This window comes from Corvus moneduloides, chromosome 1 (genome assembly GCF_009650955.1).
Source record: "Corvus moneduloides isolate bCorMon1 chromosome 1, bCorMon1.pri, whole genome shotgun sequence".
In the NCBI taxonomy this organism is placed as follows: Eukaryota; Metazoa; Chordata; class Aves; order Passeriformes; family Corvidae; genus Corvus; species Corvus moneduloides.
This window is the reverse complement of record NC_045476.1, coordinates 36,561,574-36,589,128: the sequence shown is the minus strand read 5'-3', so window position 1 is coordinate 36,589,128 and position 27,555 is coordinate 36,561,574. Positions and strand designations below refer to the sequence as shown.

Genomic DNA, 27,555 nt, shown 5'->3' with positions numbered 1-27,555 from the left:
CCACAGACAGGAGAGCCAATGGAGAGAAGCGGGCACACATAAAAGCCATTGCCCAGAACAACCCAGGACTAAGCTCTGTTTTGTGCAACACAAACATCTTGCTTACACTGCCAGTTGAAATGGGAGGTTTTGGCTGCCAGAAGCAAAGAAGCAAATACAGAGGGGTTTTCCTAATTATTATGCCATTTGGTTTTCACGTGCCTATGAGTTTCCCAGCAGGGCGTGATCTTCAGGGAGGATGCTTGATGGGGGTCCTGCAAGGCTCCAGCCCAGGAATATGGTGGTAAGGGCAGCCATGTCAAATATGCCACACCAAGCATGAGAAGAAGGATGCCAGCCAGGAACTATGAAAACTACTTTGAAGTTAAGTCCAAGGGGGGTTTGTGCCTTTCTTTCATGTTGCAGGATCTTCTGGCTTATGAGGTTTTTATGATTGCTCTGATAATTGAATGATTCTCAGTGGAAATAAAAATGTTATTTACAAAAATTCCTTACAAAAAAAAGTGACAATTAACTGCCAGATCTTTTTCTACATCATACACTGCAATCACAACTACCAGAGCACAGATTAAAACCAAAGGCCACCCCTGCAGATACATGGGGAAAATCACTCCAGGTCTCTTGCAAATTGCAATTTCGCAAGCTGGCAACCCACCAAAGCACCCCAGCTCAGGTCTGGCCAATAAAAGCACAGGAACAGCTTTTTCATGTCTGTCTCTACTAAAGTTTGGTGTTAATGGAACAGAACATTCCAATAACCTTTTAAAAGGTTGTACTAATTCAATTCTTTGGGTTGGAGAGAGCCAAGCTGCATTAATCTGGTTATTGGATAATAAGCAAAAGGAGTGACATGGAAGGGAGCGAGGTGGTGGTTTAAGGTGTTTTCATGTAGCAGTTGGTATAAAAAGACAGATGAGCTGAAAGGTGGGAGGTTTAGCTTGCTGACAGGAGACCGACACCCACAAAGTTGTGTTCTCTCCCTTGCATGACCAGTCCCTGAGCCAGGCTGCACCTGTGTAGCTCCAGTACTATCATCCTGGGATGAGAGGGATATGTGGGGATGAATAATTCAGCTGCAAATCAGCTCTCCAACTGCACTGCAATTTTTTTCCTGGGATGCTATTTTTAATTTAGATACTCCCACGTGTGTGTTTGGTGGATTAGAGGCATATGAGAAATAGAAGAAGGTGGCTGACGCAGGCAGGTAGCAGAGCCTGGGGGTGGCAGGGGTTGAGCCAACACTGGCCTAGAGCAGGTCCAACGCCATCTCCCTGCCGAGGGCAGCATGGGCCTGAGCACCTCTGAGCCCTACTTACTTTGGTGGGCGCTGAAAAAGCTCAGCACTGCTTGCTTGGATTTAAACCCCTGTGTTGGCCATCACAAAGAAACAATGCAGGTGCCTGTTCAGTTATAGCCAGAGCTGGATGTCAGGGTATCTGGGTTCAGTTTTGAGGTCTGCTACTTATCTCCTTTCCACAAACCTTGTAAATCCTCTCTCTTGTAGTTCCAGATTTGTTAGTGGATGAATTGTTACCGCTGTTTCCTTTGGTCTGCCTCACTTTTCTCTGGGGAAGAAACCATCACTGCTTGTTTACAGCTACAGAAGATAACTCAGGTGAGAGCCTCTTCCCCTGTAAGGTGGCGTCTTCCTATTGTATTTTTTAATCACAAACATCAAAAGGAGAGAGTCATCAAAATGGTTTAAGAGGAAGTAGAAAATTTTTGCCTGCAGCAGCTCAGTGAGGAGATGAGGGACTGTAGGATACAATGGAGTGGAAAAAGCTGACTATTTGGGCAAATGCGAAACTATCATTACATGCTCATCTTCGTGAAAATCCAGATTTCTGGAAGAGCTTGGCTGGCATTTTGATTTGTTCACTAGTTCCTACAGACAATAAAAACAAAGATCAATCCATAAAGAAAATCCTGTAATGTCTGAGAATCTTTCCTTTTACCCCTTTCTGTGCATACAGTATCCAGTCCATTACTAATAATAACTGCTTTTACAAAGTCTAGAGTACTCTGGCAGATCCCTAGCTGGTAAAGGCATTCATGTCTTCCTGTGGACTCAAGGGAACTGACGTTTAGAGTAGTTCACTCCTTGTTAGGTTATACAGAGTCTCAACTGTTCAGCCCTAAATCACTGCATATGGGGAATTTCTTAAAAATGAGATGAGGGAAGTATTTGAAAACCAAAATTTAATTAGCTATTGTGAGATCATTCCACAGATTACGGCTAGGGTTGTGGAAAGTGCCCATGCTTTCAAGGCATGATGCACTGTGCTACCCCTTCTCAGTATCTAAATAAAGGTCTAATTTGTAAAAAGCCCTTTATTTCTTACTCTAATTCTTGATCTTTGTGGTCAAGAAAACCACGGACTATTCCTTAATTACTCAATTCTTTGTCAGTAAAGTTACATGCTGCACCTAGATTTTGGGGGGAAGACAGCAAAACAGAAAATGTTGTGATGTAGCAGTGAAGAAGAAGCCAGCATCCTTTGCAACAAAAATTTCATAACTAATGCTTCACAAGGCCTGGTGATCAGTTTTGACTGACCTGTGATATTCATGAGACTGGGACAAAAAAACCCCATTCTCAGTTACACTCTGTTCAGAAAGTAGGTAATTAGCCAAAGAGTTCAATGTCTAATAAGCTCCATTTATCACACACCTTTGGCCTCCTGGCTTCTGGGAAAAACAAGTACCAACAAGTAGACACCACATGGTGGCTTCTCACACCAACATTTTACAAAGAGTAGCTGCAATTTTAAAACACAAAACAACATGCCAGACAAAGGTTTCTCTTTCTTTCCTAAAATATGAATTTAATCTCCAAAAACTACACTTGCCTGCAGTCCCTAAAGAGCAAGTCTACAAGCATTGAAACAGAATCTGGCTCGAGATTTGGAACCCTTGGAGGCATTAAGGCAGGAATGAATTGCTTTATATCATTAGAAAGCCAAGACTGTCTACTTTCCTGTGGAATATAAAGCATTCTGTTTGCAGCTGGTACTTCGTAAGACACTGAGCCATAGCACTGACCCAGTGCATTTTGCATATGCACTACAGACCATTTTAGAGTTTGTAAATCATTATCAAAAACTTAATTATCTTCTTTTCTCTAATGGCACATCCAAAGGCATTATGCAGATTTCATAGACATCTTTTTACCTACCTAATTCTCCATCACGCCTTCCAGATTTTTGGAAAGATGTTGGCATGTAAATGTTGCTTTCTAGTTTTTCTTGTCCAGTTGTGTCAAAGCTCAGATGAATAGAGAGACAGCCATCATCCAGCTTCCAACCTGTGAATAAGCTGTAGTACAATCACTTGGTAGCCTTCTATCAGGACAGCATGCTGCCAGGCACACCGTGTCCTGCAGTGCAGAAACTGCTGCTGAATAATTGTCCACAGTGTCCCGTGGGAAGTGCCCTGTGTTGGATTAACACCTCAGCCTCAAGCAGGCAAGTACAGGTTTGGGTTTAAACCCTTGGTTTAGGACAGAAGTGATGAGTACTTCAATGGAAGCCCAAAAGGAGTAAGAAGTACTCCTCAATTCTTCTGTCCTGCTTTATAAAAACAATGAGTTGTTTTTAATCCACATACAGCAAAACACTCTAATAAAGAACAGACACTAAATAGCCTGGACAGGCCTTAAGAAATCTTAGCATTATGTTCATGTAAAAGCAGTGCTAATGTGGGATGGTGATCCTAGTTGTCAAGCTACCTTCTAATCTTAACTCCTCTAGTGGGCTTTTGCATGTTAAAGAGTAGAAAACAATATTTAAATTAACATAAGGTTAACAGTGTAAGTATTTGGTTTGCAAAACATATGTAAAAACTGCAAACACTACATGCTCCACTTAGACTTGGGAGTGTTAACAAGAAAAAATGCATCCAAAAAACCTTTAGAAGTAAGAATCAAAAGTACGAATCTGACTGTATAGTAACATACAGAGTACCTGAATGGTTTTTTGGTATTTTGTTCATTTAATGCAAAGTCGTTTTGACAATTTCAAGCTGAATTAAAAAAAAAAGAAAATGGAATGCAACTACTGAAGCAACCCTGTACTTCTCATGTAGGACACAATGACAGGAAACACAAACAGGTGACCGCAGCATCCCTCTAGGTCTGCATAACTAGAAGTGAAAATTTCCTTGCATTCCAAAATAAAACTCGGCATGGTTTATTTATGGCAATGGAATCTTTAATGAGCCATACTCTCCAAAGACACACTCTCAACTGTTAAAAGAAAAGTTGCACTCATTTAAAAAGTCTTATATTGTTGAAATACAACTACTTAACATTTAAAATATATTTTCTAATTTTACCTATATAATACAAATCTCAAACATATTCTATTAAGAAGCAATATACTCTCAATTTTTGTATTCTGGTTCTGTGACATCTTTTCCTATAATTTCAACTACAAAGAGAAAATGAGTGGCAGGTTTCATAACATCAAATCCTGAAAAGGAGGTGTTAATTGGTATCTAAGAATTGCAGTCCACAGAATTCAAAAGTCCTATTAGTTATCTAATCATTTAGAAGCAAGAGGATTTCTACCTAGTACCAATGGATTTGAATAGCATATGCATCATAGCTATCAACCAAGACAATTCTATGTAATGGACATAATATCTGTGTAGTTTACATGGCATTAAAAATATCTGTTGATAGTCACATTGATAAATAAATAAAAATTAGAAAAAAAGAAAAAGAAAAAAGAAAAAAGTTAAATCATAGTAAATGATCACTAGGAAAGACCGCCAGACATCAAACAGCATCCACAATGCTTTAACAATCCTGTTTTTCTTCCTTTCCAAAGGAAATTAAATTAAAAATTCCTTAAACTGGATTCAGAGATGCAAATAGTGCTAATGAAGAATATAAGGTATCTGCAATTGCATGAGACGGCAGGGGACCATAATAACATCATAAGTCTCCCAGCTGTAATACATGCAATATCCTAAAGCAGCAACACTCTCTGCTGGACTGTGAGCAAGCAGTCCCCGTGTGCATCATCCTTGACATAGTGGCTTGCTGGGTCCAGTATCTAGTTACTCTTGTGCTGGTTCTGCTTGGGCTCCTCCAGCTAAATAGCCTTCACCATTCCCAGATCAGCAGCCAGGTTGGGACAAAACATCACACTCAATGTTTCGTGAAATTTCTCATGCTCACTTCTCATGCACTGTTGGCTTTTCTGCCTGTCCATGCATCACGAGAAGCAGCAGATTGGTAAAGGAACATAAAATATTAATTTTAAAGTGCTGAGATGTCCTGCAGCTTTCACAACAGTCCATGATGGCCAGAGGGCACAAGTGAGTGAGGCTGACAAAAGCTACCCTGGGGGGAGGCCAGCTCCCTTCTTGGTCTCTTTCTGTAGTCAATGGAAAGAGCAGGATCTGACTTAAGTACGCTGTGTTGCCACTGGATGAACTTTTTCCTTTCATGTAAAGCCTTCCTCAGCTAAAACAGGCCCTGATGAACATTGTCCCCACCCTCACGCCCAGAATGGGCTCCACAGGGTCCAAGGTAGGGTTCCCACACACCGCTCCTCACTGGCCTGGGACAAAGTGACACATCCGATCTGGCTACCTTAGGTATAAAAAGGGCACAGTGTGCTAGCACAAGAAAACAGTTTATACCCTGAAGCACTACCTACTTTATCACCCTGAATGCAAGGAGATACCATGGCTCAATTGTAAAAAAATGGTAATAAGGAAAAGCACTGAGTCACCACCCATAACCATCATTCCCAAGGTTAGCTCATTCTTGAGTAAACAAGAGATTTTCTTTCATCAATAAAGTACGAATCAAGGTATATCCTGTGCTGAAATTGCATGTCCTTTGCTTGAATTTTCTTTTTGGAACAGGAAGGCATGGAACGTCCCCTCCTGCCTGTCTCTAGCAAGTCATTTCAATGGGAGTAAGAAACGCTGAGCGAGCTTATCCGGTACATCTGGTATGCCTGCAAGCCATGCTGGCAGTTTTGCTGAAAAATGTGCACAAGAATCTTCCCCCGTTGGAATGTAAATTTTCATTTTTATAAAAGCATAACGAGTTCTGAAGGGGTAGCAGAAAATGATTTACAGAAATGCCAACTTTGCGTTACATATCTATGAGACATTCAGGATTCCCACTGTAATGCGGGATGGATAGCATGGCTGTATCTGCCTTACTTTGTGATTCCAAGCTAAATCCCAGCAAGCAAGGACCCTGTTTAAATGTTATTTCCCAAAGTAATTTACAATTTTTCCAAGGAAATAAGGACTTGGGTGACCAGTATTTCCAGAGGCCACCTGCATTACCAAACCTAGATCAGGCCCTAGCATTCCACAGAGATTGTGCTGTTAATGGGCTGAATTCTGTCCCAAAAGTTGCTAGAGTTATTGGAGGGAGGAAGCTGTTTCCACTCCTCTAGAAGATTGTTAGAGGACCTCTCTGATCCAGTAACGAGAACCTGCTCTTTCTATCCAGTCTAAATGTGGTATGGTTATTTGTGGTTTTTTATTCTTCTCCTTAAATAAGAAAAAGAATATCTTCTCTGTTGCTGGTACTAGGCTAACCAATTCTTAGAAAGAATTCAGTATCTTACCATTGTCTTTATTTTTTAGACTAAGCAGCACTTCATGCCATCTCTCATATGATCTGCTTTATGGTACCTCTGCATTTGTTGCAGATTAGTTAAACTTTCTCAGAAAAATATGGCAGCAGTCGTGTTGCAGGTGTGCATCCACCCAGGCCTTCTACAATGAAGGTTTCACTTTCTGCTGGAAATACCTTGTCTGATGTATGCTACGGCCACAAACACCTTCCTCATGAGTTCATCCTATTGTCGATTCACAGTCCCTCTGTGATCATCTGACACTCAGAGTTCTCTCCACCGGAGTCATCTCTTGTCTCCCTTAGAGAAATTCCTCATTAACCCTGAAGTGCATGCCCTGACATTCTGTTCTAATCAAGCAGCTATTCCCACTCAGCTGTCAGAGTCAGAAAGGTTTTAATAAATGATAAGTCTTACATGTTAGCTATGTCCCTTTGTGGAGGCCAGTGGGCCTGCTGGACAAGGAATGAAAGGAGTCCTACGGTGGGGTAAGCACTAGGTTCCTCTCCAGCTTATGGTGACTGAAAGGCTTCCTCCAGAATGCTTTGTTCTGTTATGTTTAATGTAGCCCAGCTCTGCTCCCCTGGTTGGCTCCATTGGCCGCCACAACCCTTGTTACCTGATATGCCCTCAGAGTTCCTCTATTGGTTCCCTTACCCTGGACTCCCCATTGCTCTGCCCCGGGACTTCTCTGCAACCTTGCACGAGTGCAGATGCATTAAATCTCTCCTGTAGAACCCTATGTGAAAACTCTTCTTGCTCATTCATCGTCAGACTTTTTTAGCTGGCTATCTGGTGTGTGTGTGCCAGTGTGCTGGCTGCACCGAGAGGCTTCCTTGAAGGTGCTTTTGGGAAGGTCATGGCATGTTACCATCTAACAGAACCGCGACGCCCCTTCAGATTTCAAGAGCCTGCTGACTTCATATGGTAACGTATTTAATGAAAATATTACCACCACTGGTCCTAAAATTGACCCTTGAGGAACTCATTGTAACTTGTCTCTTGACTGTCTTTTCTTTCTCTTCCTCTGCCCTTTCCCATTGGTCAGTTCTTCCCCACCTTTCATGTCGTCTGTTAACCCCCGCCTTCTTTTGCTCCATTAATATTTTCCCATTTAGGAGTGTATCAACTGCTCTGCTAAGGTACAAATGAGATTTACCACATTTTCTATTTTGGAAAATCCATTATCTCATTTAAGGAAAGCTATCAGATTATTCTGGCACCATGCCCCCTTGGTAAAACCAGGCTCCTTTCATCTTGTTTTATGCCTAACTAGAAAGAACAATTCAGTCATTCTTTCTCCTTTGGTAATTTTACCATGTATAGAAATACAGAAGAAAGTAGAGGTAGATCACATCCACTTCCATCTGGGGCATGTTGGTAAGCATATACATAGAAAACACCTGTATACATATGTGTATGTGCATATGAGTATTATGTGTTACGTATACACATGGACAACGTATACACATACATGTAAATATTTGTACACAACAACTTCCAAGCTGCACTGAGCTTTGTAAGGGAATACTACCATTTTCATTTGTCCAGACAATAAGGATTAATTAATACTCCTTAATTTTAAGACTTCCAGATATTTTCCTCCTTTTCCACTTCTTCTTCTGGAGCCAGCTGACAGCCACCTAGACAAGCCCAGTGTGCAGGATGGTTTTACCCAGCACTCAAACTGTTTCCTGCTGATACTATTACAAAGTTCAAGTGCAATCTAGTTGTTGGATAATTGCAATTATGAAGTTTGTCCATTAGTACAAAAAGCTCTTTTAACAGTCACAGTGAAGAGAGAATGTCCATTTGACACCTACTTTAAATATGAGGGCCTGGTTCTTAATGAAAGAAAGGTCAACACATGACAAGTCTTTAATTAACAAGTGCCTGTCTTGTTATTCCTTCTTGTCTGATATGGTAGCACACACTTTTGTAATACAAAAATTTATTGTGAGAGAGGTGGAAGAAGAGAGGCACAGCACCTCTCCGTAAGGTGGCCCTCCAGATGGGTGATCCTCTCCCCCATGTATGTGTCGGGGACATGTACCGCAGCAACGTGGCAGCCTTTGCTAAGGGCTTTGAGCAGCTGGAATCACCTGCCTCCCGGCATACAACTGATTTGCCATCTGAAATGACACACTTCAAGAAAGACAGAAGAATGAAAAGCCAGGTTTCCAAAACTTGCATTCCTAGCTGTAATAAGGAGACATAGCATTCCCAAATGCCCCTGAGCTGTGCATAGTTTAATGACAATATGATGTCACTGTGACCAGTCCACAAGCTCATAAGGATTGAGCTCTTACGCCCATGACTGTAAATTCAAAATTTTAAACAGTCTTACAAAACACTTCTTTCCAGATTAAAAGCACGAAATGTGTAGCTTTGAATGCTGCAAAGGGGTAGTTTTGCTCACCACTGTGTATAACCAGTTCCAACCAACAGCAAAATTGTGCTAGTGCATTAAAAGATGGCCAAGATGAAAATACAGTACCAATTACTTTCTTTGAAAACTGAGCTATTCATGAAAGGCAAAAAAAGTGAAGATGCGTTGATTCTGATAACTTCTCCCCACCTACATGCACACACCTACTCACACACTTTTAGTCTGAATCAGTAAGAAGCTGCTGACTGTCACTGGTTTAATACCTTTGTGTGGAACATGGAGGATGTGCATTCTGGGTTAAATGCACCCTTCTGTAAATAACACAATACAAGCACTGCATAAAAACCCCTCAGAATAAGGCTCACCTAGGTCTTAAAAATGACTCAGCCCCATGTCCCAGCCCCAGACTCAGGGAACAACATCAGCCTGCTAAAACAGTGCTGGTAAATATGATTCTACTGAGTCTGGATCTTGCATGGTTTCAAAATTCTTCCATAAAATTCAGTGTTTTAATGAGTGGCACGGGGACAGGCACAGATATTTTCCAACCAGACAGGGCCATCCTGGTCACTAAGCACAGGATGGGGTAGGCAGGTTTCTGACTTCTCATATAGCCGATCTCTTCTTCCAGTGACGCATTGTGTGAGTTCTTCATATTGCCAAACCATGGAATGACAAATCTGTGTTGGTTTGGATGACAAGAACCTCCTATGTCATCAAGGCCAGTCCCCAGCTAAAGTGGGCATCAAACAGTAATACCTGTGATACAAGTAATACCTGTTATGAGTTACCAAAACTCACAATTTACAGGTTAAACTCCACCCCTAGTAATGTGACCAGTCTTGCCCAAATCCATTCCTTTCCATCCCAAAAGTATAACTCTGCCTCTTCTACCTCTTTCAAGAGTTTATTCTTCCACTACCACACCATTTGAGGGCTTTTAAAATAAAATCCACTGCAAAATTGAAGCTTCTACTGATCTTTGTGGTCTCAGAATTCTTCCCTTTGAGATCTGGGCTCAGATAGTAGATAGGGTTTGAGAGGATTTTTCTTAGATTTAGTCTATGAATTTCTTGCTTTTTCATATTCTCAAGTAATAGTCTTCACACCCCTGAAATCCAATCACCTGCATTTTTCATCTGACCTTGTGTTTTAAAGCAAAACCACTAAATATGTGTATATAAACAACAGCAAACTTATTAGCAAAAGCCACATTCAAGGAATTTAATGGAAAAACATTACCAAACAAATTCTTTAATTACATGAAATGGGGCTGGGATTTGAAGTATGCAGGTGACAAAATATATTTTGTATTCCAAATGCTGGGTTTTAATCCTCTTTTAGTAGGAGGCTGAAAAAATACTAGTCATGTTGTTGATGTATTGTTTTTTTCAATGCCAGGAAACACAAACATCAATTCTGGTAACTATCAGCAAAAGCAAAATTATACTTGTATGGAAATCTGGGAAGCATGTCTATTTAAGTGACAGACAACTGGGGTACTTCTGCACATTTCCCATACAGGAACTAATGAAATACCTAATTACCCAATCAGCTCCAGGCTTTATGTGGACTAACAAAAATGGTAACAAACACATTAGTACAAAGTCTAAAAAAAGATATCAGGGGACTATCAGCCTGATGGAAAATAGTCTATGACTATTAAAGCAAATACAAATATTTTTATATCATTAATTTCCCATAATGAAAGGAGACAAGAAAACAGCCCAGGTTAGGAGGCAAAACTCAGTGTGGGGAAAGTGGGGATCATGGGAGAGTGGGTTCAGTACCCTGTTTGGAAAAGCCTGAGCCATTTTAGGGCTTATATCCCTGCTTGCTCCCTGCACTCTGCATGGGTTTCAGCCGAATAAGGAGAGACAGGTGAGTGGGTGGTGTCTCCAACCCTTGCCATGGTTATCAAGGTGTTGTTTGGTTTAATTTTCATTTATACAGTGTGCTGTGCAGCTCATAGCTCTGATTCACGATTGCTACAGGATTCTGCTCAGGAACCTGAGAGGTTCCCACTTTCAAAGAGAAGGGACCTGATGTGGAACAGCTGGCCATCCTTGCTTGTGAATGAAATACTCTTTAATTTATGTGTGTAGTGCTCTTCACCTCAATTGGAGTCAACACTATAGAGCTCAGAGTGAGAAAAAGTAGCAAAATAACAAGAGGATTATTTTATGTTGTCTTGAAAATATTTTGAAAGTCTAATCACTGCCTCAAATTTAGAATTACGATTTTTTAAATACATTTCAGTCCCTGGACTGTTGAAGTAGCTAACATTAAACATATTGACCTATATTTCTCATGCTCTGTCATCGAGACTATAGCTGATCGAGTAGCTAGACCTTCATCTTATCTTTTTAATCCATTCATTTCACTAAAACACTCCTTTCTCATCCTGACAATCTACTTATATATTTGATTTGCTCAAAGCTGAGGATTATCTGTTTAGATTAATACTAAATTAATCACAACCTTAAATGCTTCCTAGAAAGTTAAATGTATGCTATACACAAAAGCAGACCTGCCATACCTGAGGAGCACTTACTTAGGTTTGGGCCCATGTGGAGCCTCTAGGTCTTATCTCTAGCTCTCTCTCACCATATTAACCAACAACCCAAACTGGGTTTGGTAAAACTCGGATCTAGCTTGGGATTCTGATGACATGGCAAGTATTGTACCAAGTCTTGGCTATTGCTGCCAAAAATTTTTAAAAACTAAACTGGAGGAAAATTTTAAAAACCCAAATAATATAATTTTACATTATTCCTTATTTTCTTCTGGAAGGATTTTGCTGGTATGATTTTTATTAGCTGCTACAAAAAACAAGTCAAGCATGTTTGGCACGGGTTTGAATTGTGTGATGCTTAGAACATGTAGAAGTCAAGATACTGGAAGATATTGGAAGACACTGGAAACTTACTCTGGGAATATACTGAAATTTTAATTTGTGTCCCTTTCTGTTGATTTTATTGGACCTTATTGTGCAATCTGGATTCTAATAGTGAGGAAGGCAGCCAATATCAAATGCAGCTAGACAAGGTATAAGATTTTCTGTAAACAGAAACTGAAATTAGGTGAGAAAAACCGAGACCAACCAGAAACATTCTCAGATGGAAAGAAGAGCAAAGGTATTCTTCAGAGTATGACAATCCATGAAGGCCAAAACCAATCCAGACATACACTGTTATTTGGCATTTGGGCTTTTTATTGCCTTATTTATGGTAATAGTTGAACATCTATTAAGCACTGTTTGGCAGCACCATTTCAAAAATACTGTCAAGACGCATGTCAGCAGCGCCTAGAAATGGCAATGAATAATTATCCCAGGGTGTCAAGAGGACAGCCAAAAGCACACCAAAGCTTTCCTCCAAAATCTTATACTGGCTTTTTTTCTGTGGTCTCATCCAGTCTGCTAACCTCTCTGACATAATTTTCCATCCACTCAGATGTGAATCAGGAGAATGCGGGGGTTAAGGCCAGTGTGAGGGGAAATCATCCTCTGAGTCGAAAACAAGTCCCAGCTGGTCATGAGCTCTCATTTATCCTAGGGAAGGGACTCAGTCAAGGACTGCACTGCCTGTCCCCCACACAATAAAATGCTTCATCCTCCCTCAGTCCAGGAACTCACACAGCAGATCAGGGAGAGATTTGGGAGGGAAGGCCTGTTAAAGCCAAATTGCCATCACTTGCTGAAGGGGGGGATCAACAGGAAAGCAAGTTAAAATTATGCACACAGTCGTGGGAAAACTGTACTAGTTTATCAGCAGGGTAACCATCAGAGCTCCTCTCTGTTCATTTTTGTGGTGAAAAGGTTATAATTTAAGCACACTTGACAGGTACACACAACCAAGTGGAAAGCTTTTATTCCGTAAATACTTATTTTTAGTCACGTAAGAAGGTTGACTTTACTGTACACATTGCACTGCATAAACAGAATGTGTCTGTTTAAGCTATGCTGGAAACAGAACAGTGAAGAAAAAGGTCTAAAAACGAAAAGAATCAACAGTTGCTAGCAGTAAAAGGACACAAACACTGGGGGAATTAAAAAAAAAAAAGATTTCTCGTTCCTTGGAGGCTACTACAAGTTACTTGCAGTAATTAAAACCAACTCTGAACTCCACAGTGTTGACAACAGGGTGAGATGTTGTTTTTCAGGGAGAGGTAGAATTAATTATGCTGTGCTAGATTGCCTTTATTGACTTGTGCCATGTTGTCTAGGATGACCCCACTGGAACGAGGAGGTTAAACCAGATGACAGCCAGGAGCACACTGCACTAGAGCTGAGCTCATTCAAACACATAGAATTTCAGGACAAGAAAGAGAACTGCAGTGTCTTTCCTGCTTTCAGGTACCCATTTTGTGATCCTGTGTTTCTGTGACTTCTGCTTTTTACTCTGACTAGTCAAAAAGACATCACAATCCACCCTCCTTCCCCCCCCCCCCCCCAAACTATTGCCTTTATTTCAGAATCTGCCTCTTAAAAGAACAAAAAAAAAAAAAAAACACCCCCAAACCAGAAGGGAAGTAAAATTATTGAAATTACTGACATCTAGCCCTAACCTATACAGTCGCTTTACAGCATCTGTATATGCTGTGGAGGGAAGCAAAATTAATCACACAGAAAAGGCCAGGTTGGAGGGGACTACAGTGTGTCATCTGGTCCATCTGCTCAAGCAGGGCCGTCCTAGAGCACACGGCAGAGAATTCTGTCCAGACAGTTCCCAAATACCTCCAGTGAGGAAACCTCTCTGTACAACGTTCCAGTGCCTGGTCACCTGCACAGTAAAGAATTCTTCCTCGTGTTCAGCTGGAACTTCCTGTGCATCAGTTTCTGCTTACATCAGTTGCCTCATGTCCTACTCTTTGGCACCACCGAGAAGAGCCTGGAAACATCCTCTTGGCACTCCCGCTTTAGATATTTATAGGACTTAATGAGAGCCCCTCTCTCCATCTCTTCTCGAGGCTGAACAGGCTCTGTGCAATTTATACAGAGCTCAATCCCGGTTAATTAATTTTTTTAATTACTATTTTTATTATTTACTGTTGTTTTACACTCCGGAACTGGGGAAACTCTTCCCGCTCCCTCTCTGCGCGGAGCTCCCGCCCCGCCGGGCGGTGCCAAAGGCGGAGGCGGCGCCTCGCTCCGACACCGACGCGCCAAGATGGCGGCGCCCGCGGCCCGGCGGGGGAGCTGAGGGAGGGCGCGCGCAGGTAACGGTCCCCCCGCCCGGCCCCGCCTCACGCCCCCCGCCCGCCGGAGCCGCCGCTGCTCCCGGTGCCCGCGGCTTCCCGACGCCCGCTCCTTTGGGCTCCTTGCCCGCGCTCAGCCGGTTCTCCCGGCGGCCCTGTGCCCCCGGAGTTCCCCCCTCCTCCAGCCTCCCTCCGTCACCGCTCCCCCGCTCGCTCTGTCCCGCCCATGGAGCCGCCTGCTCCCCCTGCTTCTCCAGCGGCGTGACGCCCCCGACGGGGCTGAGTGAAGTGTGTTGGGCCTCGTCAAGCAGTTTCCGGGACCTTCATTCTGTCTCCCGCCTGCTTACTGCATCTTTCCAAACGTTTTCTGTGTCAGGGGAGGTTTAGGTTGGATATCAGGAAAAGGTTCCTCACCCAGAGGGTGGTCGGGCACTGGAACAGGCTGCCCAGGGAAGTGGTCGCAGCACCAAGCCAGACAGAGTTCAAGAAGCGATTGGACAGTGCTCTGGGGCACATGGTGTGACTCTTGGGGCGTTCTGTGCAGGGCCGGGGGTTGGAGTCGGTGATCGTTGTAGGTCCCTCGTAGCTTAGGACATTCTATGATTTATTTCTCTATCAGACTAGCCCCTTCCATTCTTGGCACACCTGAGTAAGACAGTTTTAGGCTCATAACCTTGTTCCTTGAAGGACCCAGACAGCACTGGGCTGGGGTGCCCTTAACTGGGGCAGGGAGGGGCACTCTGCTTGTGCTAGTCTTATGCACACAAGCCTGGATAGGGGAAACAGCTTAGTGCCATGTCTTTTGGATTTAATTATCCTCTGTGCCGCTCATCCTGACTTGGCCCAACACATGCCTGGCTGATCATTGCATCTTGTGCATGGCAGTACCTGGGAGCAGGAAAGACACTGCAGTTCTCTTTCTCGTCCTGGAGTTCCATGTGTTTGAATGAGCTTAGCTCTAATACTGTGTGCTCCTGGCTGTGGCTGTTTTCTTGCTCCCACCACTGCTCTGACCCATGCTCGTGTGACCTGTAGGGCCTGGGGTCATCCAAATGTGCCCTCTTAAGCGTGACATTGGCAGGTGGGCTTCCCTTGAGCTGTGCAGAGGCACGGGGTCTGTGTCCTTTGTGTCTCAGAATCACAGAACCAATTAGGTTGGAAGAGACCTCTGTGTCATGGAGTCCGACCTGTGGCTGAACACCACCCTGTCAACCACTGAGTGCCACGTCCTGTCTTTCCTTAAACACCGCCAGGGATGGTGACTCCACCACCTCCCTGGGCAGCCCATTCCAGTGTCTAATCACCCCTTCTGTGAAAAAATGCTTCTAATGCTAATGTCCAGCATAAACCTCCCCACACGCAGCTTAAGTCTGTGTCCTCTCATCCACTGGTCTCCCTTCAGTGAAGCACTATACGCGCGTGTAACTCCTGGGCTTTAAAACACTTGCTTTGTAAATCGGCAGTGCTGAAATTGGCTTGCATAAGGAAGCGCTCCTTTCTGTTGTAAAATAAATCAAAGTAACAGAAATAAGGCATAAGCAATAAGGAAATAATTAGTAAAAATAAGCAAAAAACTTTGAAGTACTGAAATGCTAATTTTGAGATGAGTGTGATGTTATGGAGGGGGAGAAATTGGAGTCTCCCGAATGACTCATGTGCACCCGCACTGGGAATCCTGAGTACAGTCCTGGATTTGTTTTTATTACAAATGAGACAGTTTATGGAGGGTAGCAAAAAAAAATTCAAAGCACTAGTGTGACATAAGTGAAAAACTGTCTAAAAGACCCTGCTTGATAAGTAAGAGAGAGAACGAGCGATTCTATAGAGCGGTAATGAGACAGGCAATGAGGGTTTGTGTATGCATATATGGTGAATGTTAAAGGAAGCATAACTCCCACTAGCTTGCTGGGGATCTAATTTAGGTGGTATAGCAATTATTTCTACTGATAATGTTTCTACCTTATGGGAAATGCATAAGTAAAATCTTTTGTTGCACAAACTTTTTCTACATTGCAATTTTACTGATGTAACTCTTCAAGGAAAATTCTGAAATAGTTTGGTACAAGTGTATTGGGCAAAATTTAAAAAAAAAAAAACCAACACCAAAACCAACCATAGAGGATAGGAAATACTGATGTAAAAATGTGATTTATTAAAAAAAAAAAAAAAAAGCAGTTGAGGAGGAAATCTCAGAGTAGAGGTCTTTTAATGCCGTATTTCCTACTGTAGGAAGTAAAATCAGCAAATATCTTGTTGAGACTGATCCCAAATACGGGAACTGTCCGATCTTTCTCCCATCTGAGTAGCTTTAGAAGACTTGCTCTAAAGCATTTGAGGAGTTAACTCAATTTTTAGTTGAAAAAGAAAGCCTTAGCCAAATAAAATAGTTGGTTTAGAATATCTGGTTGAAATCTACTAATTATAGTCATCCTCCCCCATCTCTTTTCAGTGATGACAAATTCAGTATTTTTACAGTATAATTTCATCCAACTTCCTCTTCTCTCTGTTTCATTCTGAATTTTTACTAACACAGTTAGCCATCTTCTATTCAGGCGATGGAGCTTCTGGAACCTTCAACTGACTGATTATGCCTTTACAGGAGACTGAATGCCAGAACTGTATTTTATTAGATAAGACATCTAACACAATAGTTTTGTTCTGTGCGAAGGCCTCAGTTAGTTCTCTTGACTAAAAACTGCATACTTTTATAATTCAGACACGGAAATAAAATGCAGGTTCCATGGAAAACAGCCGAGTAGTCCAAGTCAAGCTAAAATAGTTTCATAGCTAGCAATTTTCAGTATAATCATAATAATCATTGAGTTCTTGTTATATATTGCAGCATGAATTTTTTTTTTTGTCTTCTCAGATACCATAACCTTAAGAATGCAGTCGGTTTGTCAAAGAGTTGGCCCTTGTTCCTCATGTTTGAAGAGGCAACTAAATGGCTTCCTGGGATTAATTAAATGGCAGAGAAGACCGGTTCCTGCTTGTGTGAGAACTATTTACAGTGAGACGGGGAAATGGGAAAAAAACTATGGGTTGGAGACAAGAAAACGAGTTGAAAATTGGTGGTTCCCAAGAATAAAGGATCAGTTCTGCAGAATTTCAGAAACTGATGTAAGCATTATGAGAAATTTGGAGATGACATGTTTGATATTTTTTGTTTTCTTAGAATGAAATTAATTGAAACTTACTTAGTACAGATGGCTTATAATGATTAGATGTACATTACATTTTAGGGAAAATACTTTCGTGTAGATTATTAAAAACCATTAATGAAATAGGTAAACAAAAATAATAAAAAAATCCTGAGGAAAAATACAGTGATAGGCAAAGTATAAACTTGTAAATTTAGGAAGTGTTTAAGTAATCAATTCTTCCTTTGTATCTTATACAATATTTGGGAATGAATTATTTAAAGTATTAAAAGAAACATCTATTTGTAACTTTTGTAAACAATTTTCTTGGGTTTCTGTTCCCAATGTTGTGACAAATCTATTACACTACACCTAGTGACTCACTAAAATCTGTGTTAAGGGAAAATGATTTTTTAAATTTTCTGGTTTACAGTCTCATAGGAGTAGTAAGTGACTTGAAGAAAAAAAGTTTTCCCATGCAATAAAAGATCTTGGAAACAATGGTGTCTCAGTCTCTGACTCTTTTTGCCTTCACAATTACTCTTTCACAATAGATAAAAAAACGTTTTTGTGTCCCTTTATGGTTTTTTGTTCATCTCTCTTAAAATGTGCCTTCTCTCAGACAAAAAAATAATGCTGTCAAAATGCTGAAGAGAGAAAAGAGCTTGCTTTTCTGGGGAAGAAAACTGAGATGAAATAGTGTACATGTGTACCTGTAGCAGGGAAAGCATTCATTTAGACGTGTCTTTGATATACATATATACATAGGTATCATATATAGCATACATATGCTAAGTTCTAAATTGTATTTTTAATGATATTTTTGTTTTATCCTTACGGTTGAAGTAGATTTAATAACATATTGAGGTAAATAGTGTATAGTGCTGCAATGAAGTACTCAGATTATTTCTGATTTTGCTGTGATTGAACAAAAGTGATAAAGAAATATTATTTGACAAATATTAATAGAGTTTTATTCAGAATAGTAAAAGCTGAAAGCTGCCTGTAATTTTTTTTTATTATTAACATAAGAAAAATAATGTAAGAACTTAGCAAGTATCAATGATACTTGATACTATCAATGTATCAATGATGAATGATCAGTGGTAATCAAGATGTATTAGGAGTAATTGATGTGAGAGAGGATTTGTGATTTCTTTGTAACGTTTGTCATTTTAATTAAACCTAACTAAATGAAATTTTTAGTTTCTTTTCATTATGCAAAATACTGCTTGTAAGATGTGTTTGGATCTGAGCATACATAGTGAAACAGAGCAGTTTCTCTTTAGCAGATGTTCATGCAATTGCAAATGATGTAGTCACTTTGGGAGTTACTGCAGTTCAGCTGACAAAAAACAACTGGCCAGGAGTGAGCTCTGTGTTTGTTGCAGATACAAAGTAAAACATTAATTATTTAAGCTGTTATGAGAGTAATTTAATATGCTATGTTTCCATGTTTTTGCTGGGGCAGACTAAGAACACATAGATAATCAGTTGCAGATGCTGCAGTGGAAATGGTGTTTTGTTAAGCTTCTGTCAATATAGCTTTTTGTGAGTAAAAGTGAATTAATTTTCATAACATTCAAGTGCCATGTAAGTGTCAGTATAAATTGATGAGATGGCAGCAAAATCTGGTAAAACATGTCCACTTAAAGCCCCAAAGAATTTGATCCAATGAACTTTGTCAGTGCTCACTTGGATCAGTTACAGCAGAACCATGTTTCTCTTCGTGGTGTCATATAGTAGTTTGTAATGTGCATGTGTATTTATTCAAGTGAAATGCTAACTCGTGTAGTTACTAGTTTCTAAAAATTTCTTTCTAGAAATCAAGACCAAAATTTTATGTGCTTTCTATGTTCCCATATCCTTCTGGGAAGCTTCACATGGGCCATGTTCGTGTCTACACCATCAGTGATGCAGTAGCTCGATTCCAGAAAATGAGAGGGATGCAGGTAAGAATAGATCAGCAGTAGGACTGGGTGGGGTTTTTTTATGTTTTAATATCATAATTGGTCAGGAAATTAGTATTTTTCAAAATCCATGAAAGTGGAATATGTGCTACAGATGACCCATTAAGCTTTGAATATTGAAATTTGAGACTTTTAATGCCGGTGGTGTTCAGAACTCACTGTCGGTAAAAGATGGCTAGAAGCTGCCTCTGATGATGCAGGTGTTACCAGCTGCCTAAACCTACTGATTTATGGCACAGTGTCGCTGAGACCTGTGGGCCACACAGTTTCTGTGAGAGGAGACTGACAACCCTCCTGCCATCTGGGTGGGACCAGGGGAAGGAAAGGGTGTACCTGGCAAGAGAAAACAGACACCACCAAAATCAACTGCTTTCACCTCTTCTGCTCCTGAGAACCAGTTCATGTCATTTGTCAGACACAGAGGGACAGCCTCTGGGCCAGCTGGGAGGGAAACCTTTTTTTTTTGTATTGCTGCAAGTCAGATGAACAGAATGTCATTATGTTACCTCATGTGCGTGTAGCTAAAAGTTTCTGTTCTGTAGCATCTCACCCCTTGGCTTGCCCATTTCAGACTTGCTCATATATATGAAATGTCTTCTGAAGGTGCTACAAGGTAAGGCTAAGCCTAATTTTCTTGCTGCATCTACAAGGAGAAATCCCGTTTTCCCTTCCACATTTCTCTGTTTCCCAGTCTCTCCTATGCTGGCCATCATTTCTCCCTCGCTCCCTTTTGTTTCTCCATTAGGTTGAAGGGGTAACTGAGAGCCTTGTCCCTGCAGTCTGCAGTGGGATCCTGGCTGGCATTCTGCAGTAAAGGCTGGCAAGGTAAAATTTGAAGGATGTAAAAGGAAGGTGTGGGAGAACTGTGGCCTGAGCGACAGCCATATTACAGAGGAAAGACGTTTGGTAGAGGGAAAATGTGAAGAATCTGGGAAAACAGTAGGGAGGAGGAATATGGAAAGAGAAGGGAACAAAGAGAAAAATAGCGTAGGCAAGGATCTAGGATGACAGGAAGGATTCTCACTAATGTACAAGAGAGGAGGAGCAGCTTGAGAATATAGGAATCAACCTCAAAAGGGTACAAAGAAGATGAAATGGAGAAAGAAATGTTAGTTGCTCGTTGTGGTACTAAGTGCAATTTCCTTGCTACAAGTGCTGTAGAAGTGTAGCATTTCCTGGATTTATCACCCTCTATGAGACTCTGATAGGTATCGTCACTGCATTATTCAGTGTGCTGCCTTTCCAAATACTATGTGTCTTATGCCAGTGATGAACATACCATGCACTGAATACTTACTGCTGCTTTACAGAAAGGCATTCTTAGGCTTTCAAAATTACAGGAAAAAGAAATAACTGCCTTAGACTTTAAATGAGAAAAAAACCCCAATGTCTGTTATAACACTTAACCTTTCCTGACTCCTCTGAATGACCAGAACTTGGATCTCACTAAAAAAATTGAGCTAACGAGGCATTTGAAGGGATGGTTGATTCTTGCTTGATGTTAAGACCATTGATGAAATGTCATTTCAGGATATAGCCATCTCTTTTCAATAGCAGAGAAGGTAGCCAATAAATTGCTGTTCAGAAAGATGAAAACTTGCTGCTTCTTGTACTTGCAAAAATAAAGTGAAAATAATTATCTACATCCAGTAGCATGCTCTAGTTGTAAGCTTTTGAATACAAGGTAAGTAAGCACCTTTAATAGAAACATTTGGAGAGAAGTAAAAATATAATTTCAATGAAATACAAGAGCCACCATGCAAACAAGTTTTTATTTCCACATTTGCCTATTTTTTTCCAGAAAAATTTTTCCAGACTTTTCAAGTTTTTACATCTTGCATTTCAGCATATTTTTATATTTCATGTAAAAATTACTTTGAAGAAGTGCCTGTAGAACATGCTGGATTTCTAAAAATACTTGTATCTTCTGTTATGTTAACCAGTTTGAACATCTATTTTTGGCTAAAGGTGGGCAGCCAAAGAATTTAACTTTCATTTACGATTAAAAGGCATTAAAAATCTCTCAGATGATTTTCTGAGTACGTCAGATTAAGAGACATTGTGTTAGCGGTGTGCATTAGCTTGCTGGAACTTACATTAACCTTAAAAAACTTTTCCTTTATTAGCCATGCTAATTTCTCCATCACTTAGAATTAGAGTCTTTATAATTGATTTTCTCCTTGCAATTAATTTATCAGCCTCTAAAAGTTATCTCTGCCCTTTATCATGGTTGTACAATCTGTCAAAGATTATTATGGTGATTTAAATATTGTGATGATTGTAGGTTAAGACATGGTTATATCACAAAATTTGATATATTCCTAAGAAAAATAAATTTTTCCCTGTACTCAAGGAATTACTGTAATTCTTCAGTACATGAAAAGAAAGAATGCTTTAGAAACAAAACTGTTAGTATGCATAATTTTGAAGTTATTGCACTGATTTAGTATTTCTTTCTCAAAACTCAGCTTTAATACTGCATGTTTGAAAGCCTAGGGACTGCTGATTTTTCTGCAATCAAAAATCTGAGTAGAAGTGAATCCATTTCAGGCATTCAATGCAAAGTTAGGGTAAGATTTTTGAGCAGCAATGTTGTTTAAGCTTTGCATCCATTATTAAAAAAAAAAAATAGTGTAAGGCAACAAGGAATGATGGGCTGTTACCATGAAAATTACCGGCAAGACCATTCAGATTTACAGTTCCCAGGGAAAGCTTCAGACTACGGTGTGTATTTCTTATTTAATCAACAGTGAGGGGAAACGTCTATGGTGTGTACCTAGTTGACAAGAATATATGACTGAGTCAGAGAACAATTTATGTTGAATAAGCTGGAGGTATTTTTCATAAAGAATGCCTTAATGAGAAAACCATAAATTAGTTAGGTATTGATTTAATCTGAACAGGCAAGAAATGGCTCGTATTTTGTAATATTTTAGTAAGGATAGGCTAGAATACATTTGTGAAGGGATTAGATGTCCTTTAGAACTTCTTTGGAATGCAGTTGTGTAATTTCCTCATATTGGAGGTATTTTGAAATTTTAACTGGGAAAGTTTTAAATCATTTGGATTCTGTTGTAGTTTTGTTTTTTCTAAAATGGAACATTAGTATTCAATTTTTTTCAGCTCGATAAGGTCTGATTTTGTTTCAATTAAAATATTCTAGAGAGGTAATGCACACTGAATGCTACTGATATTTGCCAGAAACCTGTACTTCATCAGCACTTTAAGTGGGAAAATAAATGTTTATTGCTTTTTTCCCCACCTTGTTTTTGAAAGAAATACTGCTTCAATATAAAATTGTAGAGGAAAGCATTGTGAAGCATTGTCTTGTTCCAGCACTTACTCCTCAAGGACCTGTAGGCAGTGCATGGGAAAAAAACTGTCATGCACTTGGATTGGGTTGCTGGATAAATGGTTTGTAGAGTACATCTGTTTTAAGATAACTTGTTTACATTTTGATTACTGAAGACGAAGTTTGAAGTCTGTGCCTGGGAAATGTAAGCCATATAGATTACATTGCTTGAGTGCACTAAGCTAGTCTTTCCAAAATATGTTAAGGATGATGTGTTTCTTGAAGTACAGTTAAAACAATTTTTGGATATGGACAGTTCTAGATCTTATTACAAACATATTTCTTATAAAATACTATGAAAAAGTAATTTATGTATTTTAAATTACAGATTTGTAGCTATTAATAAATTAATCCAGAACAATGATGTACAGTTTCTGGTTGTGTTTACTCCATGAATTTACATGCATGTTGTGAATTCAAATGTAGGAATTTTTTAAGAAGTGATTTCCTATTCATTATTTGAGAGTGCTGTGTAGAAATGATAGAGATACTCATGGTGATTTTCACTATGGCAGATTTCCAGTCTGCTGTTTCTCTGGGAACAAGTATTTACCATTACTTTATCATGCTGTCATTATCATGTCTTTGATAAATTCCAAAGTGGCTAATTTGTGCCTCTCAGAGGACTGAGAATAATTCCCTTAGTGATCAGTAAACAGAGAGTGATTCAGTTCAATAGTTCTTGTTGTATCTTCTTAATGAAACTAGTACCAAAGCAAGGCAGTCACATATTAGAGTTGTACAGAACTGAGAATAATGCTTTCTGTAATCAAATCAGGGTGAAATTCCTGCATGCTAGAATCACACTATACTTATTATTTCTTAATTTATACTTCAACTGGGATGGGTGGGATTAGAATATAGTCAGTGATATTTCTGCAATATCCCTAAATGACTTAAAGAGCATTTTCTTTTTATCCATAACATCTCTACTTTTAAATTTGGATGTATTTTCGTCAATTGTTTTCCCTTTCAGCAGTGAATCTTAATACTCTTGAAATTGCAAAAGTGAATGCTATTGAAGACAGACAGGCAAGTTTAATTAAAACTCCGTAATTAATTAATCAATCAGTAGGATGAATTATTTCAATACAGATCCATTTTCTGACCATCACTAGCTGCTATTCTCCACCTTTTCTTGTGTGAGGCTGTTCTGTCCTTTTGTCAAGTTATTTCATGTGGTATAAATCAAGTAGAAAATATTACAAGTATTGTGTGTGAATTGAATCTTATTTAATTTCAGTTCTCCCATAGCCTGTACTGAAGGTGTTAATGAGTTCACTCTGTTTCATTTTGAAAGAAAAAGAGAAAATGAGATATAATTTTAAATGTAATTCTGTTAGACAAGAATGTGTGAGATTAAGGAGGCAAAAGATAACTTTGTTCTCAAAATGTTTGTGATACTCTCTGGACGTTGAATAATTTCTTGTATTTTATGTTTTGTGAGAATAAAAATAAATGGGCATTTTATGTTTTGGTAGAAATCTGTATGGGTTGATTATTTTGAAAGTGTCTTCTCTAGTATGTAGCATTGTGTTGCAGAGAAGCATTGAAATAGTCCTTTTTAGACTGTACACACTGGTTGAAAATTCCTTATTTTAATCTATTTCCAGGTGTGCCTTATCTTCTTGGGGTGGTTGTTTGTTGGTTTGTTTGATGGTGGTAATTTTTACCTGTTGTGTAATGGTTTCTATTACCTGGTACGCTTAAAAGAGAATCTAGGCTTTGCTCAGGTGGATGTCTTGTATTTAAAGTGTGCCGTAGTATGTCAATTTACATTAGATTTTCAACAAGTTCAGCCCATTGTAGGCAGCCAGTGGAAGGAGCAGCCATCCTTTCCTTTCCCCTCTCCAACTGCAAGTCCCCACAGTCTCACATGTCTGTGATTGCACAATTGTGAGATCCATAATGGAGGTAGGGGTGTTTTCTGGCAGCTGGAACTTGTGATCATGAATCACCTGTTTTGTCAGCCTTTTTTGATTAGTTCATGTCTAGTATGTCATAAGTAGGGATAGGAATGTAGACTTTGCTGTATCAATTCAAACCACTAATTCGTCAGCGAGCCTCTTAATTTTCATTTCTGGTCATCTTCTTTTATTACACATTCTCTGAATTAAATATATTTATTTGCAGGCCTTTCTGACACTGATTCTTCTGTCTTTCTTAAAATTTAGAGTGCATTAATTTGGGTGTAAGAACAGTATGTCAGCTCCCTAGTCATTGTTCTGAGACATACTGAGCACATCAGGAGAGCAAACATGTTCTTTGTTTCCTTACAGAGACTGAGGAAAATTCACTGTTATGTTGATGGAGGCTTAGAACTGAGTGTTATGAGATCATTGTCAGGTTTGTGTTATATAGTTACACTGATCTCACCTACTGATGTCAGTGTGATGAGCTGATTGTTACAGCAGTGAATAGATGAAAATCCTCTGAGAGGAAGAGCTGAGATCTCAGCATTGAATCAATGGAGTTACTGTGTCTCCTTCCCCTTGGTCCCACAGTCACATAAAGAGCTCTAGCCATCATTAATAACAGATGTTTCACCATGCTGTGAAATGGTTCTTAAAAATGCTTCAAGCCAGAGTCTTTGGGATCTAAAATGTTTCAAGATGCAACTGTTTTCGTTTTTAATAACTTGTTCCCAAAAAGACCGCTCAGTGTGGTGGTCACTGAGCACTTTGTTCCCCATGCACTATTTAATCACTTCCCTTGCAACGTTTTGTGCTGCTGTGCAAACTGTGTTAAGTGGTAGAAAATGGCAGTCTTTCATAGTTGATCCTGTCTGATCATGTGAACTTCTGAAGTTATGCCATGTGTGACAAGACTAACCTGGGATTTTTCAGCAGCAGGAGTTTACTTATCCTCTTCATTGTGAGGATAGACACACAGCTGCCTTTGGTGATAGCACTGGCTTCTGCCATCATAAAATGGCTGAAACTACAGCCTGCCTTCTTTTACCTGGTGTAGGCATCCCTAGGCTTATATAGCCTCCTGTTTAACAAGATACAGTCATTATTTGTTGTTCTTTCTCCTTGAGGCTTAGAGAAAATATTGTCTACCTAGAGAAGTGGTGCTTGGAAGAATGGTCACTTCAGTGGGCAGAATGGATCCCTCAGTTGCATAACATTTAGAGGTTGCTGTTGGAAGCAACAGCATTCAAGAAAGTGGATGACTTGTTTTTCTTCTGCTCATCTGTGCTGCTAGAGAGAGGAGCCATGTTTTCTGCTAGTTGAACCAGTAACCAACCCATCAAAGAGCTACAAGGAATAACCCTTTGGTCTTCAAAACTGCTTTCTATTTTTTTCTTCCTATGTTGAATTTGTTTTGAACAGTCAAACTGTTCCTTTTTCCTTTGTACCAGCTTTTGACATGCTAGTTACATATTTTCTACTCCTCTTCCATTTCTCTAAAGATTTTTATGTTGAATAAGTAGAGTTAAGATGTAATGTCAAATGCTGCATGGAGACTGTGGCATTTTTGCTGCATATTACAGCCAGAAGGAGATGACCTGTTGTTTAGACAAATGCATTTCACTAATCTTTCAAAGCCATTCATGGTAGAGAAGTAAAAGAGACAATAAACTTGAAATCATTTTCTAAACCACTGTGCATGTTACATTCATCTCTATAGCAACTACATAAATAGATCTATCCTGGAGGCTAATTTGAGGATATTTTTAATGTCTCTTTAAATTCAGTTTTCTGATTGAAACTTGAATTAGCATACTTCTTCAGACCTTTCACTTGAGGAATGCTATTGGTTGTTAAATTGAACTTTTGAATGTGAAGAGTGAATATGGTATTTTTGATAAGTGCTAGAATTTGGAAGATGTGTGCACAGGTTGCTCCTTCTAGCACTGATGGTACAGTGATAAAATGTCTGCACATGAACTGTCTGGAGCATCCATCAGCCCTGTTGGGGAGTCTGTAGCTGGTAGTGAAGTTGTTCTTCCCACATCCTTTTGCTCAGGAGCATGAGAAATGAGATTGTGCCTTGCTTTTGGCTGCCTGTCTATATCCAGGAGATCTTCAGAAGCCAAATTTTACAAAAATTAACCAAGAGTGATTTTTCTAATCTCACTTAATATGCATCAACTTGTAGTAAGAGAAGGCATTTGTAGGAATGCAAAGGCAGGGCATTTGTCTAGGGCATTTAAATAGAGAAAATATGTATTATACATGGATTAAAAAAATCTGGTTTATTTCATCACGTCTGTCCAGAGACAGGTTGTCAGCAATACTAGCAGTCAAAAAGAACTGAGTGGCATAAATTAATATTTTAACATGTCCATAAAAAATTCTGTTGATATTTATAACTTATGTAAAATGTACCTGTCTTTTTTTTTTTTTCTTTTGTACCAATAGTTTTGACTGCTGGGTGGATGGCAAGGGAGGGGAAGGGCTGGACAGAGGTGTGCTTCAGTGGGGGGTTGAGAAGTGGTTTAGGTTCCAATTGACATTTTCCATGTAAACTCCCCTCTCTATATGTGAGGAAACAGGCAGTTAAGACGCCTGATTTCTGATACTATGGTGTGAGGAACAATAGTTTGTCTGATAATAGGGAAAGTTTGTAACGTGGAATAGCATTCCAATTTCTGTTAGATTTAGACATGAAAAATGTGCTGTGCATGGGCCCTTACTAGGCTGGCTTGGATCACAGGTTAATACCTTTGGTTTTGTTGCTGCACCAGTAGAGTAATGATAGACAGCAGGTTTAGTTTCAGATCAGTACTGAAAATGAGAACACTGAGGAGTCATGTCTATTAAATCCTGTTGCTTTTACACTGTGTTGGTGCCTAGAGCATCTTTATAAACACGTCTATAAAATATTTCTTATGAAATATTACATTAAGTCAGAAGATTGGAAAGTGGTGGCAAAGAAGAGTAAAAATAAT

The 27,555-nt window shown here is 39.7% G+C and overlaps 1 protein-coding gene across 5 annotated transcripts in view; it reads left to right on the top strand.

Moving 5' to 3' along the window:
- The first annotated feature begins 208 nt into the window (after positions 1-208).
- The window catches only part of LARS2 (leucyl-tRNA synthetase 2, mitochondrial), a 97,106-nt gene continuing 69,759 nt past the window's right edge, over positions 209-27,555 (top strand). Inside the window, exons 1-5 of one of the 5 annotated variants that reach the window (XM_032105694.1) lie at positions 209-1,615; positions 5,878-5,966; positions 13,225-13,354; positions 17,066-17,316; positions 19,160-19,288. In XM_032105694.1, coding sequence (XP_031961585.1) covers positions 17,083-17,316; positions 19,160-19,288 — 363 coding nt within the window. In that variant the 5' untranslated portion in view covers positions 209-1,615; positions 5,878-5,966; positions 13,225-13,354; positions 17,066-17,082. Of the gene's footprint in view, positions 1,616-5,877; positions 5,967-13,224; positions 13,355-14,112; positions 14,218-17,065; positions 17,317-19,159; positions 19,289-20,051; positions 20,132-27,555 lie in introns of those variants that run through there. The other 4 variants (XM_032105688.1, XM_032105705.1, XM_032105681.1 and 1 more) reach the window with 4 other exon arrangements.